The 19,963-nt window shown below is 43.7% G+C and overlaps 1 protein-coding gene across 10 annotated transcripts in view; it reads left to right on the top strand.

The window, feature by feature from the left end:
• Nucleotides 1–19,963, top strand: part of PTK2 (protein tyrosine kinase 2) — a 205,806-nt gene that overhangs the window by 150,021 nt on the left and 35,822 nt on the right. For all 10 annotated transcript variants that reach the window (XM_032222562.1, XM_032222560.1, XM_032222556.1 and 7 more), the window contains 3 exons: nt 3,787–3,898; nt 11,267–11,353; nt 19,408–19,545. In XM_032222562.1, the coding sequence (XP_032078453.1) occupies nt 3,787–3,898; nt 11,267–11,353; nt 19,408–19,545 (337 nt within the window). The remainder of the gene's footprint in view (nt 1–3,786; nt 3,899–11,266; nt 11,354–19,407; nt 19,546–19,963) is intronic.

Below are 19,963 nucleotides of genomic sequence, written 5' to 3'. Positions count from 1 at the left end.
GTTTGACAAGCTGGAATTCTTGATCCTAGAAGGCCAGTGTGATGAACCACCATTTTATACATTTCAGTTCTTTTCTTGGGTTGTGGGCACACTTTAGTGGGAGGAAGCTTCATGCTTCAACCAGTATTTCCTTCAACAGCGCAATACTAGGCCTTTTTTAAATATACTGTGTTCCATTTCTGTCAAAATAAAATTCTTCAGAACTGAAGAAGCTTCTTGGAAGAGAAGCGAAACCTCTTCAAGGAAAACCAAAGTCCAGTTGCCTTTTGAACAAGCACCTTTGGGACGTTGTGCAGAAATTTGGATTTTAAAGGTCTATAAAATCTAACTAAGTTTTCAAAGTGTGTTTCTAGTTGCTGTACCTCAGCCCAACTTATTGTAAATTGGCTTAAGTACAATTTCCACTGGAAAGGATTTCCTTTAGCTTTTATTTATTGATTATCATCGATGTTCCACTTTGAAATCTACAAGGCCATTTATAAAAATATAGAGGCAGGGGCAGGGGTGGGCTTCAAAAATTGTATCAATGGGTTCTCTGCCCGGATTGCTGGCCGGGTGTGGCCATGGTGGGCATGGTCTAGTTGGCCTCCTGCACCATGGGGGGTGGGGATTTTTGCGTTCTCCGGGCTCTGGAGGCTTTTGTCGAGGCGAAAATGGGTTCCGGAGGTCCTCCAGAGGCTGGAAACAAGCCCATTTCTGGCCTTCCGTAACTTCTGGGAGGCTCGTTTTTCGCTCTCCCTGAATCTTCGCACGGGCCCTGTACTTACCTGGCATCCCAAAAGGGTCACGGGCAGACTCCTGGGAGAAATGGGGCCAGCCAGGGGTGTGATTTCTGTGTCTGCCGAACTGGGCAGATCCTTAGCTAGAGGATCACCCGAACCTGTGCAAACCCGCAGAAACCCACCCCTGGGCAGAGGGCAGGCACAAAATATTTCTGAAGCTTTTTAACTCTTTCTAGTGGTGAATTAGTAGTTTTATGTCCTTTAGTGGTGAAATATGGGTAGCAGCTTTCCACTGTCCTTTTTACTTAGTAAGTTGGAAATTACTTAGTTATGGCGATGGTGGAGCTGTCTGCCATCTCTGGAGGTCTTTAAGAAGGGACCGAAGAGCTACTTCTCATAGCTGGTTTAATTCATTTTCATGCACATTGTTGAGGGTTAGATTCTATTTTTCTTCCAGCGCTCTGTGGTGAGATGAGTAAACTTCATGTAAGAGTAGCTTTGGAGCTTTCTTCCACCCATTCTGAACTCCATAATCGCTATAATTCTACCTTCATCGCAAGGGTGAAAATGATTGAAAAGTTTTTGTTGAAACAGAAGGATTTGCTTAAGGTAACAATGAAAAAGAACGGAGGTTGCCCAGCATAGGGACATTTCTGTTCAAAAATATGATTTTCGTATTTTGCAATCTCTAAACTTCAAGGGAATATTTTGAAGTTGCTTTAAAATCCCTGGCAGGCTTGCAAGCTGCATGACACGACATGCCCTTCGGCTTGCCTGCTTTATTGTCCTACAAATAACATTCCATTTGGGAAAATATGATTCAGTTTGACTTTCTTAACCTCCTGCGAGTTCTCATTAAAAAACAACAACAACGCTAAGTGCTTTAAAAAAAAAAATCCTAGAGCAGGGGTCTCCAATTTGTGGACTTCAACTCCCAGAGTTCCTCAGCCAGCAAAGCAAAGCTAGCTGAGGAATTCTGGGAGTTGAAGTCCACAAGTCTTAAAGTTGCCATCGTTGGAGACCCCTGCTCTGGATGATGAGGTGTTCCCAGCTGATGCTTCAAGCGCTCAGACAAAGACCCAACTTTGATTATTTTTCGTCCTTGGTTTGGAACAATCCACAGTGTCTCACAGTTGCTTCCATTCCATGCTTTCTTCTTTGTCGGAGCAGACACAAAAAGCATCTGAGGGTTGGCTCCATTTCAGCTGGTTTGGATTTGGAAGTGGGCTTGCCTTAACAGAGTAACTGAACAACAGAGTTGGAAAGGACCTTGGAAGTCTTCTACTCCAACCTCCTACTGAAGCAGGAAACCCTATACCCGGGATGGCGAACCTATGGCACAGGTGGCACACAGGTCCCTCTCTGCTGGCTTGCAAACCGTCACCCAGCTCAGTTCTACGTGCACGTGCGCGCGCCTTCCACCAGCCAGCTGGTTTTCGGGTCTCTACCGGGCATGTGGGAGACGCGTGTGCATGTGTGTGTGTGTGGGTCACATTCCCAGGGACCATGGGGGTCCCCCCACACCCCGTTTTTTGTTTTGATTTCAGGAGGCTTCAAAATGGGCCATGGGGAGGTCATGTTTATGCACGGGGGGAGCAGGGGGGTCACGCGCATGCACAGGGGGGCACATTTCACCAAAATGGGGGGATTTTTCCCTTTCTCCAGCCATGCTGAAGCCTGCAGAGTGTTTCTGTGGGGTGCGGGAAGGCAAAAACACTCCTGTTTTGGTGAAAAACGGCCCTTTTTCCACCCATTTTTCACAAAAATGGGGTGTGGGGTTTTTGGAGGCCAAAAATGGCTGTATTCGGTGGATAAGACGCACCAACATTTCCACGCTCTTTGGGGGGGGGAGGTGCGTCTTATACTCCAAAAAAATGCGGTACATTTTGAGGACTATCTGTGGTAAAGACTTAGTATTTGAACAAGCAGTGGAGCAAAAGATGGCGTCCAGGCCTGACAGACAGCTTATCTTGTTCCTTTTGTGCCTTAGAGACAAAAAGGATGTAAATCCTAAATAGCTTGTAGAAAGTCTTGACTGGCATCCAAAGCGTAGTTATTCTTGTGCCAGGCTGATTAGCTTGCAGCTCTGGAGAGAGACTAGTGTGCAAATGATCGGAGCAGCTTCAAACTCCTGTGATTACGCAGAGCAGGGTTCTGTAATGCTTGGTAAATGTTGAAAGCTGCAACTCAAGGTTTTCACGATGGATAAGCCAGTTGGCTAATTTGCACGGCAGGAAGAGAGTTGGTAAGTCTTTGAGAACTGAAGTTTTAAAATATGGTATTTAAGTAGGATTCCCCATCCCTCCCGTCCCGCCCGCCCCCGGCAAAGAAATCATTGCATTTCTGCTTCTTTAAGGAGAATGTTTCAAAAATGAGGTTATTTGCTGGCAGATTTGTGAGAGTCTTCTTAAACTGTAAGAGAGTCAGAAGATTTTTTTTTTCAGTAATAAAGTAGCCTTATTTTCTGTGTTCATTTTTTCCCCCAAGCAAATATCTTTTTCCCTTGCTCTTTTGGAGCTTTCTTTAAAAAAATTTTTTATTCATAGACACTTTTTTGAAAAAAACAGTGCATTGTCAGGGTATACCATTTACAAATAAGAAAGACACCCCCCCCCCCAAAAAAAAGAAGAGTGGTGTTAAACATCGACATACAAGCCAATAACAATAACAATGATAGAAATCAAAAGGAATGATTCATTCATCCCTACAGATTTTCTTTCTTTCTTTCTTTCTTTGGGAATCGCTCATAACTTTCTAAAAATACCTTTCGTTGGTATGTGTGTTAGTGTTTAAAAGTCTTACGTTTCAATGCCGAGTTGCTAATTTTGCAAAGGCATGCAATTCCCTCCCTCCCCCCCCCCACTCCTCCAGAATAGCCTTATAAAAGTCGAACCATTTCTGTTGCTGTCTGAAAAAAAAGAAGACATATTTGTCTACTGCATTCCTTCCTTGTCTGCAGTCTGGAACCCCTGATTTGGGGGAATGCCCTTGGAGGAGACCACATTTATTATATTCCGAGACATAATGCCATTTATCTTCAGCTCCCTGCTTATTTCCCCTTTAGTACGATCCTGGAGGAGGAGAAGCTGCAGCAGGAAGAACGAATAAGGATGGAATCCAGGCGACAAGTCACCGTGTCCTGGGATTCTGGAGGGTCGGATGAAGCTCCTCCCAAGGTAGTATGGAGTGAAGATCCGTTCTTATCTCATGTCCTTTCTCCTCCCAAGAAGTGTTAAGCGCTCTCTTCTGCTGGGTTGTAAATCCACGGGCTCAGCAGTGCTGGGTCCACATACAGACCGAGGTTTTCTTTTGTTAAAATTCAAGCCAACAGTCTTGTTTCTTCTTTTTTGTAAACTCAAAACTACTAACAGAAGAGAATATTTGTAACTCAGGGTTGATCTTAGCGCTCTCTTAAGCATGGCTGTGTTTATGAAATGAAAACTGCAAGAAAACCACCAAGCTCAGCTCGAGCACCAAGGACCCCCTCAATAATTATTGCCCAGCTAACTTTAATAAATTAGAAACAAATAACAAATGATGGTCAGTATCTATAATGGTTTATTAACTTGGGGGAGGGGAGTCTTTCTGGCATGTTTTTTATTTCTTGTTGCAAGGAGATATAGTTGAAAAAAATAACAATACTGTGATTGTTTCTGACAGCAGTGTAGTTTTTGTGATGTTGAGCCGGGTTGCTAATTATTCTTCTCTACATTCACAATTTCTTCTTCGGACTCTCTCCTACCAATCTCTAGATTATTTTGCCTCAGGTAAAACATTTGCTTTTGGGTCTTATTTGTCATCTCACAAATGACCGATCAGAGAGAATTCTTGACGTCCACAAACTTATATTGATGGCACCCCAGAGAAACATTTCAAAATTAGTTCCATCCATTCTACTCTATGCTGGGAGAAATCCTTACTCTGTGAAGAATGAGATTGTTTGCTGAAGTTTTGTTTGCATCTGTTTTTGTTAGCTTGTCTTTTGACAAGCCTTCGGCGTCGTTGCTCATTGCTAATTTGGGTTGAGTTTCTTATTGTGACGTGTGTTTGTGTAGCCACTTTTAACTTGGGTCTTAAGAAATGGTGTGTCATAAGTTTGCCAGGCAAATAGAAGTCCGAGTGGAATCACAGAAATTCATTTCTCGATCTATACATAATAGAGAATGCGAGATAAAATGCAGAAGTGGAACAGGATAGGATAAGATGGGGTAAGAACTGGGAGGAGAGAATGCAAGACTGATAGCATGGGAATGGGAGTACAAGCAAGTAAAAAATAGCCTGCATTCTGACAGAAAATGTTTCAGTTGGAATGTCAGGTTTCCCTGAGTCTGCTTGACACTTGGAGAAGATTTTCCCTTCTTGGAATACCATGAAATTTGTATTCCTTTTTGTACGTAAGAAATTTGAAATACTTAAACCTCCATTCAACATATGTATGTTAATTATATTTTTTACAGTTTTTACAATATATTTACAGTGATAGTTTTACTTCATATAACTTGTCAGATGCATGGGTCTCGTATCTGCAAGGCCCAGTAAAAAGAATCAAACAAAAACCAAGGATGGGATACTGAGTTCCACCATATTTCCATTCTTAACTGGGTCCCTGATTTCCACAAGGATTGACTTGAGAAATCAAGGCTTGTTTTGGACGAAGAAGTGGCTTTGGTTGAGAGTCATTGAAAAATTGCTAAGTTTAGGAGATGTGTGATAAGTATTGGACTGACCACCTTCTGTAAAGGCTACTTTTCAATGCTTCTGTTTGATCTCCGCAGAAGTATTCCACATTATCATCATCATCATCATCATCATCATCCTGAATGTTTCATGCACAATTGTGCTTGGACCAGAATACAGAATAATGGAATGGGACGGGACTTTGTCCATAGGTTTCCCAAACAGGAGACCCTATACCAGTGATGGCAAACCTTTTGAGCACTGAGTGCCCAAACCGGAACATGTGTTTGCATGCGCATGCCAGAACCCCGGCAGTGTGCGAATGCGCACCAGCCAGCTGGTCTCCTAGGGCTCCGGCTGGCACAAAGATCAGTCCGCTGGTGTGCATGCGTGCACCAAAAACCAGAAGAGCAGCTGGTGACGGCGCGCATGCCCACAGAGAGGGCTCTGTACGCCATCTCTGACACGCGTGCTATAGGTTCGCCATCACAGCCCTTTACCATTCTGGACAAATGTATCTTTTGAAAAACTTCCAGTGATAGAAGCATCCACAAATTCTGGAGATAAACCGTTCCACTGATTGACTATTCTCATAGTCAAGAAATTTCTCCTAAGTTCTTATCTCTTTGATAAGCTTCCATCCATTACTTCTTGTCCTGCTCTCAGGTGCTTCGGAAAATAAATTGAACCCATCTTCTCTGTGGCAAATATTGTAACTCTGTTTACATGTCTCCCCTAGTCCTTCTTTTCATTAAATTAGACATATGCAATTCCTGCTACCGATCTTCATATGTTTTAGCCTCCGGTCCCCTAATCCTCTTTGTTGCTCTTCTCTGCACTCTTTCCAAAGTCTCCACATCTTTTTTTGTATTGTGGTGACCAAAACAGGATGCAATATTCCAAGTGTGGGTCTTACCAGTGCAGTATAAAATGATACCTTCATGTAATCTTGATCCCTGTGTTGATGCAACCCAGGCCCCCCTTGGCTTTTTTGACAGCTTCAGCACAATTCTGACTCACACTTACGTGGTTGTCCACTAGGACTCCTGGATCCCTCTCACAGTTAGTGCTGTTGAACCAGGTGCCCGCCTATTCCATACCTGTGCATTTGGAGGTGAGCAAACGGCAATCATGTGAAAACAGGGACATTGGCTAGGACCATAAATATGAGATTTGGTTGTAAAATTGGTTTTTCGGCACTGCCATAACTTCAGATGGTTGCTAAGCAGGGCAGTTGTTGAGTAAATATTCGGCATGCTTACATGGTCTTCGGTTCAGCCCTTGCCATCTTTCCCCAGAAGGGTTTAAAAACGTCTGAGAAAAATGTTGTGTGAACTCCTGTGTAGCTGATGGTCAGAATAGACTGCCTTTATACTGTAGTTAAGATAGGATAATTTGACTTCCATAAAGGTAAAGGTTCCCCTCGCACATATGTGCTAGTCGTTCCCGACTCTAGGGGGTGGTGCTCATCTCTGTTTCAAAGCTGAAGAGCCAGCGCTGTCCAAAGACGTCTCCGTGGTCATGGGGCCAGCATGACTCAACGCCGAAGGCGCACGGAATGCTGTCAGCTTCCCACTAAAGGTGGTCCCTATTTTTCTACTTGCATTTTTTACGTGCTTTCAAACTGCTAGGTTGGCAGAGGCTGGGACAAGTAACAGGAGCTCACTCCGTTATGCGGTGCTAGGGATTCGAACCACTGAACTGCTGGACTTCTGATCGACAAGCTCAGTGTCTTAGCCTCTGAGCCACTGCGTCTCTTTATAATTTCCATATGAATTAAAATTGGAGCTTTGTCCTGGAGGGCAGGGATTTGGGACAACCCCTCTCCCTCCTCAAAGGGTTCTTGAATTATTTCAAAAGAATTGGATCAACATTGAGGAAGCTGTGACTAAGTTCTTTTTTTTTAGTCTAATCTGATTTTAATAAAATGCCATCTTCTGGGATGAAAGTAAGTTATGCGTTGAAAGGAATGAAATCTTATTACTGGCTATCTTTGCTATCAATATCAATTTTCTCTGGTTGCTTTGAAAGAAAAAGAAGTGGCTTGCATTCTTAATTTACAAAAGCAAATAAATGGTGCAAATTATCACAGCAGGTTGCCATGTCTATCAGCCGGCATTGTTACTTGTTACGTGCTAAATTCTTAGAAATAATCAGAGAGCAGATTTAGTAGTTTTCTTTAGCATAATTACAGCTTCTCAGAAAAGAACATTACCAAATCCTTTGAAAGCTCTGATTAACGAGCAGCGAGACCTAATTAGCACATAGCAGCTTGCGGGTCTTCTTTTTTTTTGTTTTTGTTTTTTGTTTCTCCTTGAGATTAAGATGAAAAGGAAAGTCTTCCAAAAGATAATTCCTCCCTTCTGCTTTGGATTCTTGGATGACAATTTCAGCTGCCTTGAAACTTCCCAGTAAAGTTTAGGACGAGCCAATGGAAAAGCAGACGCTGAATTCAAAGAAGAAATGTTCCTTATCCATTGCTTCCGTGATTATTCCCGGCCCATTTGCCAAGGGGAATGGTTGTCCAAGACACGTGCAGAACCCCCAGTAGGGAGGGAGAAGGCTGCGCTGGAATCTCTGGAGCCCATCCAGTCGTCTCCATCTGTGACGGCGTTCCAGCTGTGCCAAAAGCCACATCGTGTTTTGACAACCTGAGCTTAACAAAAGACAGGTGTTCCTCGGCATTCAGTGTTCAATCCTGGTGGCGCTCCAAAAATCTGGAATAAGGCAGTCCTCACTTAATGACCTTTCTCTTAGTGGCTCTTCAAAGTTACCATACAACACCCCACCCCACCCCGCAACACACAAAAGATTATGAAGTTCTGATGGCTGCGCACCTTCCCACCCACATCCACCCTGTATTCACATGACCACATTTTGGGTGTTTGACAAACTGGCTTACCTTTAATGGCAGTTTGTTACACAGTCTTGTGACCGTGATGTGTGACTTTTTTTTTTTTTTTGCTGGTTTCCAGCCTTTGCTTCCAGTTTCCAGCAAAACCACCCATTGAGTACAGTGGATTTGCCTAACGACCACAGTGTTCACTTAACGGCTGTTGTTTTCATTTAACGGCTGCCTCAAAAATATCATAGAAATATGGTCCCATGGCTTACCTTTATGGCAGTTTGTTGTGTTACCTAGTCTTGTGACTGTGATTCGTGATTTTGTTCTTTGCTGGTTTCCAGCTTTTGCTCCCAGTTTCCATCAGAACCACCATTAAGTACAATGGGTTTGCTTAACGATCACAGTGTTCACTTAACGGCCATTGCGTTCACTTAACTACTTAACTTAGCCTCAAAAATATCATTAAAATATATATATAAAAAATAGTAACCTACTCAATGATTTCAATGACTTACAACTATAATTCCAGGTTCAAATTATAATTCCGTGTCATAAATCAAGGAATACTTGTGAATAAAGGCCAGTTCCACTACAGTACTGTTATTGATGAACATTCATCCAGAGATTTTTGGTGGTTGCAGAGTCATTTGGATCTAATGGCAACATTTATCCAGATTAATCACCAAATTATCTTTTTTTGAACAGGTCTTTATTTATTTCAGTGGTAGGCAGCATAGCAAGGTGTGGATTCTTTTCACCCCAAAATTTTATTCCAGTGGACCGAATGTCAGATTCTTACGTAGCTCTTCTTTCTTACATAGAACTGTCCTTTAAAAAAAAAAAAGGTATTTGTAGCATGTGGTTTTTCCAAAGTATAGTCAAGCCTTCTACGTGTAGTAAAACTTCATACATATCAGTTTGGTTAGATGTTCTATCTACCAAATTATAGGGAGTGAATTGGCCCACAAATCCATAATAGGTTTAAAATATCAGTATGAGACAGCCACTCCAAACCCAAGTTTTGACTCTATTTGGGTAGCATCACTCATCATAAATGAAGACCTGCTGTTCTCCCACTTCTCTTAATTTTGGTATACAGAATTGCTTAACAACAATTTGCTGAACCAATGGGACTTACTCCTAGACCCCAAACGTATGGATGGCCACGTGATCAAATTTGGAACACTTGGTAGCCCTCCCACATTTATGAACACGGGATGGCTTCCTCTCCCCTTATCGGTTCTGACCGAGGCTTCCCAAGAGCATGAAGCAAACTCCTTGTCCCAACAAAAACCCCTTTCATTTATTTATGGTGAATTCTGCTCATTCAAATCCAGCGAAGTCTTTCAAGGGAGGATTTACAGTCACAGACCTTATCTGGCTTGGAGAGCTGACAGGCCGATATCTGCAAAATGTAGCAAGGAGCCTCTGAGAGTCACAAACCAATTAAGCAAACTAATTGTCTCCTGCAAACTCCCCTCCCCTTTTGCTCCTCTTTTATTTCCCCTGGGAGGGGCCATTCATCGTCCACCTGTGGCCTTACTCCCAAGTCGACCCCTGTTCTTCAGCTGTTCTCTTCGTCTGGCAGCTCTGTGCATGCGCACACTGATGTCTGATTCTGAAGGTAGCTGATAACTGGCATATGGCTCTGTCCCCCTCTCTGCCTCTGATGCAGAGCCCTCATCAGACCCTTCCCCAGACTCCAGTACTGGCCCACGTTCCTCCCCAATCTCCTCACTGTCCAAATCTGCTGCCAGCTCCACTGAGCACAATGGGCCACAACAGGGCCAGGCTGGGTGGACTTGGTCAGTAGGAGGAGGAAGACAGTAAAGATCAGCTGAGTGCAGCAGAGCCTGCACTGCGGTGTTGAGGTGGCTGGCCTGAAGGTGCACTTCTTGGCAATGATGCTGGAGCTTAAGTAGACACCGGGAAAAGGGGGGGGGCAATGGCAGCTGATTGCTGAAGGTCCCAGGCCTCTACTTCAGCTGCCACTGCTACGGAGGAATGCCATTGTGCAGGGTAGCCACTGGATGTAGATGGGGGAGGAACTCCAGCGGAAGTAGTCCTTTACCTTACCAAGACTTGGAGCTGAGAAGAACCATGTCAGGAGTGGTTTGGATTGAGGTAGGTCCTCACTTAATGACCAGTGGGATTCTCTTAACAACATCATTGGGGAACTTCTAAGGTTGCCATTGTTAAGTGATGTAGTCCTGGGCTTGTCCAGAGAGAAACTTCCTAACAGAACAATTAATCAACGGAAGAGCTTGTAGGTACTCTATCACTGGAAGTTTAGAAGAAGAACCTGGACAGCCACTCATCTGAAATGGTATATAGGGTCTCCTGTTTGAGCAGGAGGTTGGGCTAGAAGACCTCTAAGGTCCCTTCCAACTCTGTCTGTCAGGCCTGCAGCCATCTTTTCTTTTGGATCTTTGGCCTGTCACACTTTCTATTATTCTACTATGCATTTTCTATTGTGGGGAAATGGGAGGAGGGATTGTACAGAGTTAAATGCGATGCAGCCATAACAAAATTCTTTCTAGAAAGCCAAGGTCATCCTTTGTCTTTGCACCTCTGCACCTGACCGGAACTGGATGGGTGGAAGCTGCCAGCATGGCAGTGGAAGATTGGACCATGTGATGGACTTGTGGGTGTGGGGACAAGATCTTGAACTTTCAACTAGGTGGGGAAAACCGGGAAGCTTTCAGATTCGGGTTTTCCCAGATGTACCAACATGTCTCTCTTAATAAATTGGAACTTTGAGCAATACTTTGACTTGGACTCTAATTTACTTTTGGATGCTATTTGGAACCCTGACATTGTCATTCTATGTTCTATTTTCTAGTTCCAGCTTCTGTAAAAAAAGGGTTTGTGCCTTCTGTAAGTTGTAACATCCAGAAGATTCTTGCCTTGTACAAATTAAGATGAGAAACGTAAACTAAGCATGCTAATGTCCTCCTTCTTTTTAAAACGTCCTGCTTGTGTGTTGTGTATTACTAATTTGTTCATTTCGTTCTTTTTCTAGCCCAGCAGACCCGGTTATCCTAGTCCAAGATCAAGTGAAGGATTTTATCCCAGTCCACAGCACATGATACAGCCCAATCACTACCAGGTAAAAGAACGCAACCCCTCTTCCATGGTTTTAATACTTCACAATCCTAATTGTATGTAGGAAGAAAGAGTCATTTTATGTATATTGGGGTTTTTTTTTTGTTTATTAATTAGGTTTATAGATATATGATTCATATGACTAAGGGAGAAGTCAACACGAGTCTGGACTATGAGTACCGTATTTTCACCCATATAACCCGCCCACGCAGATAACCCGCACACGCATATAACCCGCGGGTTTTCTGGATCGTGTAAAATGTTTCCCGTATACCCCGCCCACGCATATAACCCGCCCACGCAGATAACCCGCACACGCAGATAACCCGCACACGCATATAACCCGCGGCGAGTAAAAGAGAAGGGAAACAGCTGAGATGGGGGGGGAAGAAACGGAGAAAGAAAGAAGCCTGCGCACGCTGGGGAAGAGGAAAGGAACGAAGGAGAAGGAAACAGCTGAGATCGGGGTGGGGGAAGAAACGGAGAAAGAAGCCTGCGCACGCTGGGGAAGAGGAAAGGAACGAAGGAGAAGGAAACAGCTGAGATCGGGGTGGGGGAAGAAACGGAGAAAGAAGCCTGCGCACGCTGGGGAAGAGGAAAGGAACGAAGGAGAAGGAAACAGCTGAGATCGGGGTGGGGGAAGAAACGGAGAAAGAACCCTGCGCACGCTGGGGAAGAGGAAAGGAACGGAGGAGAAGGAAACAGCTGAGATCGGGGTGGGGGAAGAAACGGAGAAAGAAGCAAGCCTCCGATCGTGTAAGCCTCCGATCGTGTAAAATATTTTCTGTATACCCCGCCCACGCATATAACCCGCAGGGGGCGCTGTGCATGTAAAAACCGCATATAACCCGCGGGTTATATGGGTGAAAATACGGTAATTGTGAAGTATTTTGAAGAGAATTTTAAAAAATCACATTTAATTAATATTACATTCAATTAATATGATTTTTTTTCCATTACGTGTTTTAAAATTTTGCTATTCTTTCACACTAAAGGTCATAATTTTGGCAAAGCTCGTAGAGATCTCTGAGAGCTGACCCAAGACTACTGAGGGCAATTTATAATCCTAGGTCCTTTAAGAATTATTTGAGAATAATCAGAGAATTAAAAATGAAGCACTGAGAAGAGACGTGGAAGGAGCATGCATAGCTTTGTAAAAGGCAATCAAGAGGAATAGGATAGTTGTTACATGCAATCCTCAACTTATGACCACAAGTGGGATCAGAATTTCTCTTGCAAAGCAAGGCGATTATTAAAGGAGTCACACACGATTTTTCAACCTTTTTTTTTTGCCATGGCCGTTAAGCAAATTGCATCAGTTATTAAGTGAAACAGGGCAGTCGTTAAGGGAATCCACCTTCCCCCAAACACCTTGCTTGTCAGAAGCCAGCTGGGAAAGTCGCAAATGGTGATCACAGGACCCTGGGATTCCATTTAATGGCTAGAACACGCTAGTTGCCAAATGCTCAAATGATTGTGGGGATGCTGCGACAGTTATAAGCATGAGAACCAGCCCTAAGTCCCTTTTTCTAGTTCTGTTGCAACTTTGAACAGTCGCTAAATGAATGGTGGTAAATTGAGAACTCCCTGGACATCAGTAGAGGCCCAAACCTTTCCCCTTAAATCCAGGTGGAGGGACATGAAATAAGGGATTTAAATCCCCCTGTTTTATCCAGAGAATCTGCCATTCCACCTCTTTGATCAGGCGCTAAGTTGCAAATGTCACACAGACTTGAAAGTGATAAAGATTGTGCACCTTTCAGAGTCTTTTAGGGGAAAAAATCATTTTCCTTTTTTTAGGGGGCATTATCTGAGGATTTCTTACTATTGTTGCACACCAGCACGCAAGTCTTGTAACACGTTGAAAACATGCCTGTACTTTTTAAAGCCAGCCTTTTGTTTAAAAACACTCTTGATTCCTATTAGAAGAACGTTCCCCAGCTAGTTGGAATTGGCTATTTAGTAGCTTCCTGTTCTACATTTGGAAACTTTTCAGATTATATTCTGGGAGTTGGAAGTCCACAGGTCTTAAAGTTGCCAAGGTTGGACACCACCGATTTAGATCAATTAACATTAATCGATCTAAGTCAGTGGGTGTCCAACCTTGGCAACTTCAACTCGCAGAATTCCCCAGCAGGGCTGGCTGGTTGGCTGAGGAATTCTGGAAGTTGAAGTCCACAAGTCTTAAAGTTGCCAAAATTGGATACTCCTGATCTATGTGAACACCGTGTGTGTTTTTGCATTCTGCAAATCTCCCCAAAACGCCCCGTTTTTCGCAAAAATGGCCCTGTCCCCCCCCCCAAAGGATATGAATAGCCCTTAGAAAGCTTGTAGAGTGTTCCTGGGGGGGGGTGAGAGGCAAAAACAAGCAAAAACCGGACCATTTTCTCCTCATTTCTGCCCTCCCCAGCCCCCATGAGCTCTCTGAAAGCCTCCTAAAGGCTATGCATGGCCATTTTGGTGAAGGAGGCGGGGTTTGGGGAGGCAAAAAATGCTGTATTCAGTGTATAAGACGCACCCAGATTTTCAGCCTCTCTTTTTAGGGAAAAAGGTGCGTCTTATACTCCGAAAAAATATGGTATGTGGAAAGTTGCAGTTGGGGTCTCGGTTGAAGTTGACTTGTGCCAACTTTACAAGTTGGTTGTGCCAACCTCTGTAGGGAGAATGCACCTATTTAGTCAACCTAAGGCACTTGATGGTTCTGAGGGGGCTTGGGGAAGTCCCCAAGGTTTTGGTGGGCAGTTGTATTGAGACTTTGCCTCTTACAACATAGCGGCTGCCTTAAATACGACAGAGTGAAGTGACAGAGAAGACACCCCAAACTTCACTAAGACAAAGAACTAATCCAACTGAAGTTGAGTAAAAGTTCATGTTCAAGGCAGTGGTGGGTTCAGAATCCCGTCACAATCGGTAGGCTGTGCACGGGGCCAGGCGTCCTAGTTGGGCACGCACGCTGGGCACACATGCACACGCCACTGCCCTGCGACACCCAGCTGCTTGGCGGAGGTTGTGCAGGCGCTGTGTGCGCGTGCGCAGTTGGCCAGTCGCATTATAAACAGCATTATAAACAGCAGGCGGGCCAAACGAGCCCCCGTATCGGTACGGTGGCCGCTGCTCCTGGCTACTACCGGTACGGCAGTACTGGGCCATACCGCCCAGAACCCACCACTAGTTCAAGACTATCTTATAGGAACCCAGGTAGTTTTCACTAAGTAATTGCCCTGTTATTAACCATTTGAAGTTATGATATGCTGAAAAAATAACCTTTACGACTTCAGGAGCTTCTTGTATGAAAAGTGAAACGTTTCTGAAGAAAAAAACAAGAAAGCCCAGTTGCCTTTTGGAAAAGGCACTTTTGGGACAACCATGGCTGGATGACGAAGAAACTCCATAGACATCTTTACGAATGGCTCTCAAATTTGCTACTATTGTAGTATCTCCTCAGTAATTTGATTTCCATTCACAACTGGCTTTCAACAAGCAAACTCAATGAAAATGTCTCATTTAACAACTATGGTGATTCTCTTAATGGCTGCTGGTCATTAGGTGATGTCATAAGTCTGGCACAATCACATTTCACTTAACGACCACATCTCTTGGCAACAGGAGTTGCCATTCTCGGTTGTGGTTGTTGGGGGAGGACTACCTATAAGAAGAAGCAACCTATGAATATTTCACCACTCTTATTGCAACTACTTTAAAAAAAAAAAGTGATTCAAACCCTTTTAGGCCAGGATGGGCTAAAATAGCATTTGTTGATGATCTATGAATAATATTTGGGGTATCCGGTGGAAAAAGTCCCTAAGATCTTATCCGAGTTGGAAGCCAGCTGGTCTGTTTCTATGGAATTGACTGAGATTACTTCATATGGGATTATTTAGGATGAGTTTCAGCTTGTTCACATGAAGAGGGCTGGGTTTTCGATGATGCTAGGTTTGTGGAAGCCTCTAAGGCACAGGAAGATGGATCACACAATGGAAAATAGCTTTCATTTATATGTTTTTTATATTCAATTATTAAGTACCATGTTTCCCTGAAAATAAGACAGGGTCTTATTTTCTTTTGACCCCTGAAATAAGCACTTGGCCTTATTTCCGGGGAGGTCTTATTATTTTTGAGGTGCAGGAGGCAGCGAGTGGGGTCGCTGCTGTGTTGCAATATTTTTGGGGAGAGCTTATTTTCAGGGGAGGGATTATTTTAGTGCATGCGCTCAAAAGCCCAATTGGGCATATTATCCAGGTAGGTCTTATTTTTGGAGATTATTTACTAAAGTAAATAAAAGAACAAGGAAAGGGAAAGGAAAGGAAAGGGGAAAGAGACGTGAGGGAAGGTAGGGAAAAGAAAAGAAAAGCATTGATTGACTTCCAACTATCTCTGTTGCAGTAAAATAAGGCATTAGCATCAAATCACAGCTTTTTGTTTTTCCATAATAATATGAACAAGCCGTTTCTATAAAGATCTATCAATCTAATCTATAAATCCCAAAGTCAGAGTTTCATTTTTTTCCACATCAAGCATGAAGTTCAGAGGTGGTTTCCATGTGGAAACAAAAGTACTTATGTTCTTTTCTTCAATCAGAGTAGTCAGTTTCACCATTTCAGACAACTCCACAGAAAATGCTTTCTTGAGTGAGAGGGTGGTGGATCTCCAGCCTTGGTGGATCTTGGTATGCCTCCTTTCAAGAAATCAATGTGATCCTATTGACTTGAAGCATTATAATATAGTCTTCAACCTTCTTTATGGGGGAGCGGTTCTTGAAAGTTCTTGAAAAGATGGTAGGTTTACAGCTGGCCAGAAGGAAGTAGATGACCTTGACTCTTTTTAGCCCAGGTTCAAGGTTGAACATTGATTATACTTGTAGGTGGCTTCTGGTGGGAGTTAAACTTTCATGGTCCTGCTTCCCCACTCAGTGACTTTGGAGGTCAATGAGCAAGACATCTTTATGGGTCAGCAGTTGGGAGTGGGAGGTACTCTTCTGGAGTGGTTTCAGTCTGCTAGTGGAGAGGGATTGAATCCAATGGCCCTCTATCATGGGGTCTCTCGTGGTTTGGTGCTTTCTCCATTTCAGTTGAACAACGACGTGAAACTGCTGGGTGAGGTTATCATTAGGAGGTTGGGCACCATCATTTTGCTAATGATACCCAGTCAAACCCCAAGTTGAACAGGTGATGCAACTGAGTTGTTGAAATCCTCGGAGGTTGTCAGGGCCTGGCTAGGATAAAATTCCTTCCAGCAAGTAGTTATGGGGTCAGAAGCCATCTGACTGTAGGGATATGCTGTCTTCTGTCATGCTCTACACCAGGGGTCTCCAACTTGGCAACTTTAAGACTTATGGACTTCAACTCCCAGGATTCCTTGACTTGTAATAACTGTGAGACAACCATTTAAATAGGAACCAGACATGTGCAGCAGCTGCCACAAATGCCAATACAGTTCTAGGCTGCATCAACAGAGGGATAGAAACAAGATCACGTGAAGGGTTAATACCACTTTATAATGCCTTGGTAAGGCCACACTTGAAATACTGCATCCAGTTTTGGTCGCCACGATGTAAAAAAGATGTGGAGACTCTGGAAAGAGTGCAGAGAAGAGCAACAAAGAGAATTAGGGGACTGGAGACTAAAACATATGAAGAACGGTTGCAGGAACTGGGCATGTCTAGTTTAATGAAAAGAAGGACTACGGGAGACATGATAGCAGTGTTTTGCTATCTCAGGGGCTGCCCCAAAGAAGAGGGAGTCAAACTATTTTCCAAGGCACCTGAGTGTAGAACAAGAAGCAATGGGTGGAAACTAATCAAGGAGAGAAGCAACTTAGAACTGAGCAGAAATTTCCTGACAGTTAGAACAATTAATCAGTGGAACAGAAGTTGCCTCCAGAAGTTGTGAATGCCCCAACACTGGAAGTCTTTAAGAAGATATTGGACAGCCGTTTGACTGAAGTGGTGTAGGGTTTCCTGCCTAAGCAGGGGGTTGGACTAGCAGACTTCCAAAGTCCCTTCCAATTCTGTCATTATTTTATATTATAAGTCTTAAACTTGCCAAGAATTATGGGAATTGACGTCCACAAGTCTTAAACTTGCCATGGTTGGGGAACCCTAGTCTACACTGGCTCATATTTTGGAGGTCCTCTTGGACTCACAAGTCCTGCTGTGGCCAGAAGGATCTTCTCAGAACTTCATCTATTGTTCTAATTATGATCTTTTGGGGAGCAAGAGGCTCTTTTTACTCATCTCCCATTTGGACTGTTGTTCCCACATCCAGGAATATTCTTGAAAACCACTGTGAAAACCATAGTAACCGTCTGAGAGGGACCTTGGAGTCCTAGGGTACGGTCAGTTAAACATGAGCCAGCAATGTGTGACAGGAGCCAAAAAAGCTAATACAATCCTCGGTTGTATAAACAATCCTTAGTAAAGCCACACCTGGAATACTGCATTCAGTTTTGGTCACCAAAAAAAGATGTGGTGACTTTGGAAAAAGTACAGAGAACAACTAAGGTGATTTAAGGCCTGGAGACTAAAACATATGAAGAACGGTTGAGTATGACTAGTTTAGAGAAAAGGAGGACTAGGGGTAACATGATAGCAGTATTCCAGTATTTGAGGGGCTGCCACAAATAAGAAGGGGTCAAATCAGAGGTGGGTTCCTACCGGTTCGGACCGCCACACCCCTGAACCAGGTTTATCGGTGGTGTCATGCGCACAAGCAATTTTTTTACTAGTGCGCAGGCGCGCAGAGTGTGCATCAAGTGCGTGTGAAGTGCATCCCTGAGTGAACAGGCAGTAACTGAAACTGGAACCCACCCCCTGGGTCAAATTATTTTCCAAAGCACTAGAAGGCAGGAGAGGAAACAATGGGTGGAAACTAATCAAGGACAGAAGCAACCTGGAATTTTCCTAAAAGTGAGGACAATTAACTAGTGGAAGAGCTTGCCTCCAGAAGTTGTGGGTGCTTCATCACTGGAGGCTTTTAAGAAGAGACTGGACAGCCACGAATGGTATAGGTTCTCCTGCTTCAGCCGTGGCTTGGACTAAAAGACTTCCAAGGTTCCTTCCTGCTCTTCTGATTCTATTCTTAGAAGCTATAGCTAGTGTAAGATACTAAGTTAGGGATTAGCACGCCTCAAGATGTTGATTGTCCCCTTTAAAACCCTTTATTTCTCAGGAGTTAGATAACTACAGAATTCTGGCTGCCAAGAGTTTCTGCCTTCCAATTAAATCAGGGAAGAAATGGGCTGCCTCCGGATTCCCTCTCTTGAGAATGCCATGGAAGATAAGCCTTCCTGATCTTTGTCCCCTTTCTCTGGAACAGTACCTTCAGGGAAAATGGATACATCCCAACACATTTGGGGTTCAGGAAGCCAGGCTATTTTTTTTTGCTTTTTTAATCTTTGTCTATGTATGGTAGGATTGTAAGCCATTAGAGATGGTTGGAATTTGGAGTAGCAGATAAGCTTAATCGAATAAATTAAAAATAAATCCAGTCATTTATTTCTTCCAGGAAATTAATGATGGGTTAACACCAGGCTAAATATTGGATGCATGATTAAATACCCAGGTAAAGGTGAAGGTTCCCCTTACACATATGTGCTAGTCGTTCCCGACTCTGGGCTGGTGGTGCTCATCTCCGTTTCAAAGCCAAAATTGTCTCCATGGTCATTTGGTTGGCAGGACTCAACACCAAAGGCATATGGAATGCTGTTCCCTTCCCACCAAAGGTGGTTCCTATTTTTCTAATTGCATTTTTTACATGCTTTCGAACTGCTAGGTTGGCAGAAGCTGAGACAAGTAACGGGAGCTCACTCCGTTACGTGGCTCTAGGGATTCGAACCACCGAACTGCTGACCTTTCTGATCGACAAGCTCGGTGTCTTATCCACTGAACCACCATGTCCATATGTCACATTTTGATTGCAAGCAACAGTGCCCGTTATGGCCCCACCATTATTCTTCCATACCTCTCCTGCCACTGCCTTTATTTATAAATTGCTACAGCATGGGAAGTTCTGATGTAAGACTTCATGGCGTCCTGAAGCATTTGTCTGTATCTTTTGGTAGGTTTCAGGCTATCCCGGTTCCCATGGAATTCCAACCCTGGCAGGTAGCATTTATCCAGGACAAGCCTCTCTTTTGGATCAGACAGATTCCTGGAACCATCGGTCTCAAGAAATATCCGTGTGGCAACCCAACATGGAGGTAATTTTTCCACCCAGTTATTTCACAGACCATTTTCCCCCCCTCCCTCCCTCTTTTTGATGTGTCTCTGTGCTGATGCATATATTATATTCCTTGAATTATTACGGGGGAATTGAAGGGCCCCCTAAACTTCTCAGTTAATCTTTCTGATAAAGTTTAGATTGGTCTGCTCATGGATATTTCCTGTGAACTCACGTGGACTGTCAAGTTAGCCAGTACCAAAGAGCTATTTAGGAATAATTTAACAGCCAAGGGAACAGCGTGCCCTCAGACATTGTGGGTGCGTCATCACTGGTGGCTTTCAAGAAGAGACTGGATGGCCACTTGTCAGAAATGGTATGGGGTCTCCTGCTTGAGCAGGAGGGTGGACGAGAAGACCTCCAAGGTCCCTTCCAACTCTGTTATTCTATTAGACATT

The sequence above is a fragment of the Thamnophis elegans genome, chromosome 8 (assembly GCF_009769535.1).
Source record: "Thamnophis elegans isolate rThaEle1 chromosome 8, rThaEle1.pri, whole genome shotgun sequence".
Classification (NCBI taxonomy): Eukaryota; Metazoa; Chordata; class Lepidosauria; order Squamata; family Colubridae; genus Thamnophis; species Thamnophis elegans.
This window is presented reverse-complemented; position numbering and strand designations above follow the sequence as displayed.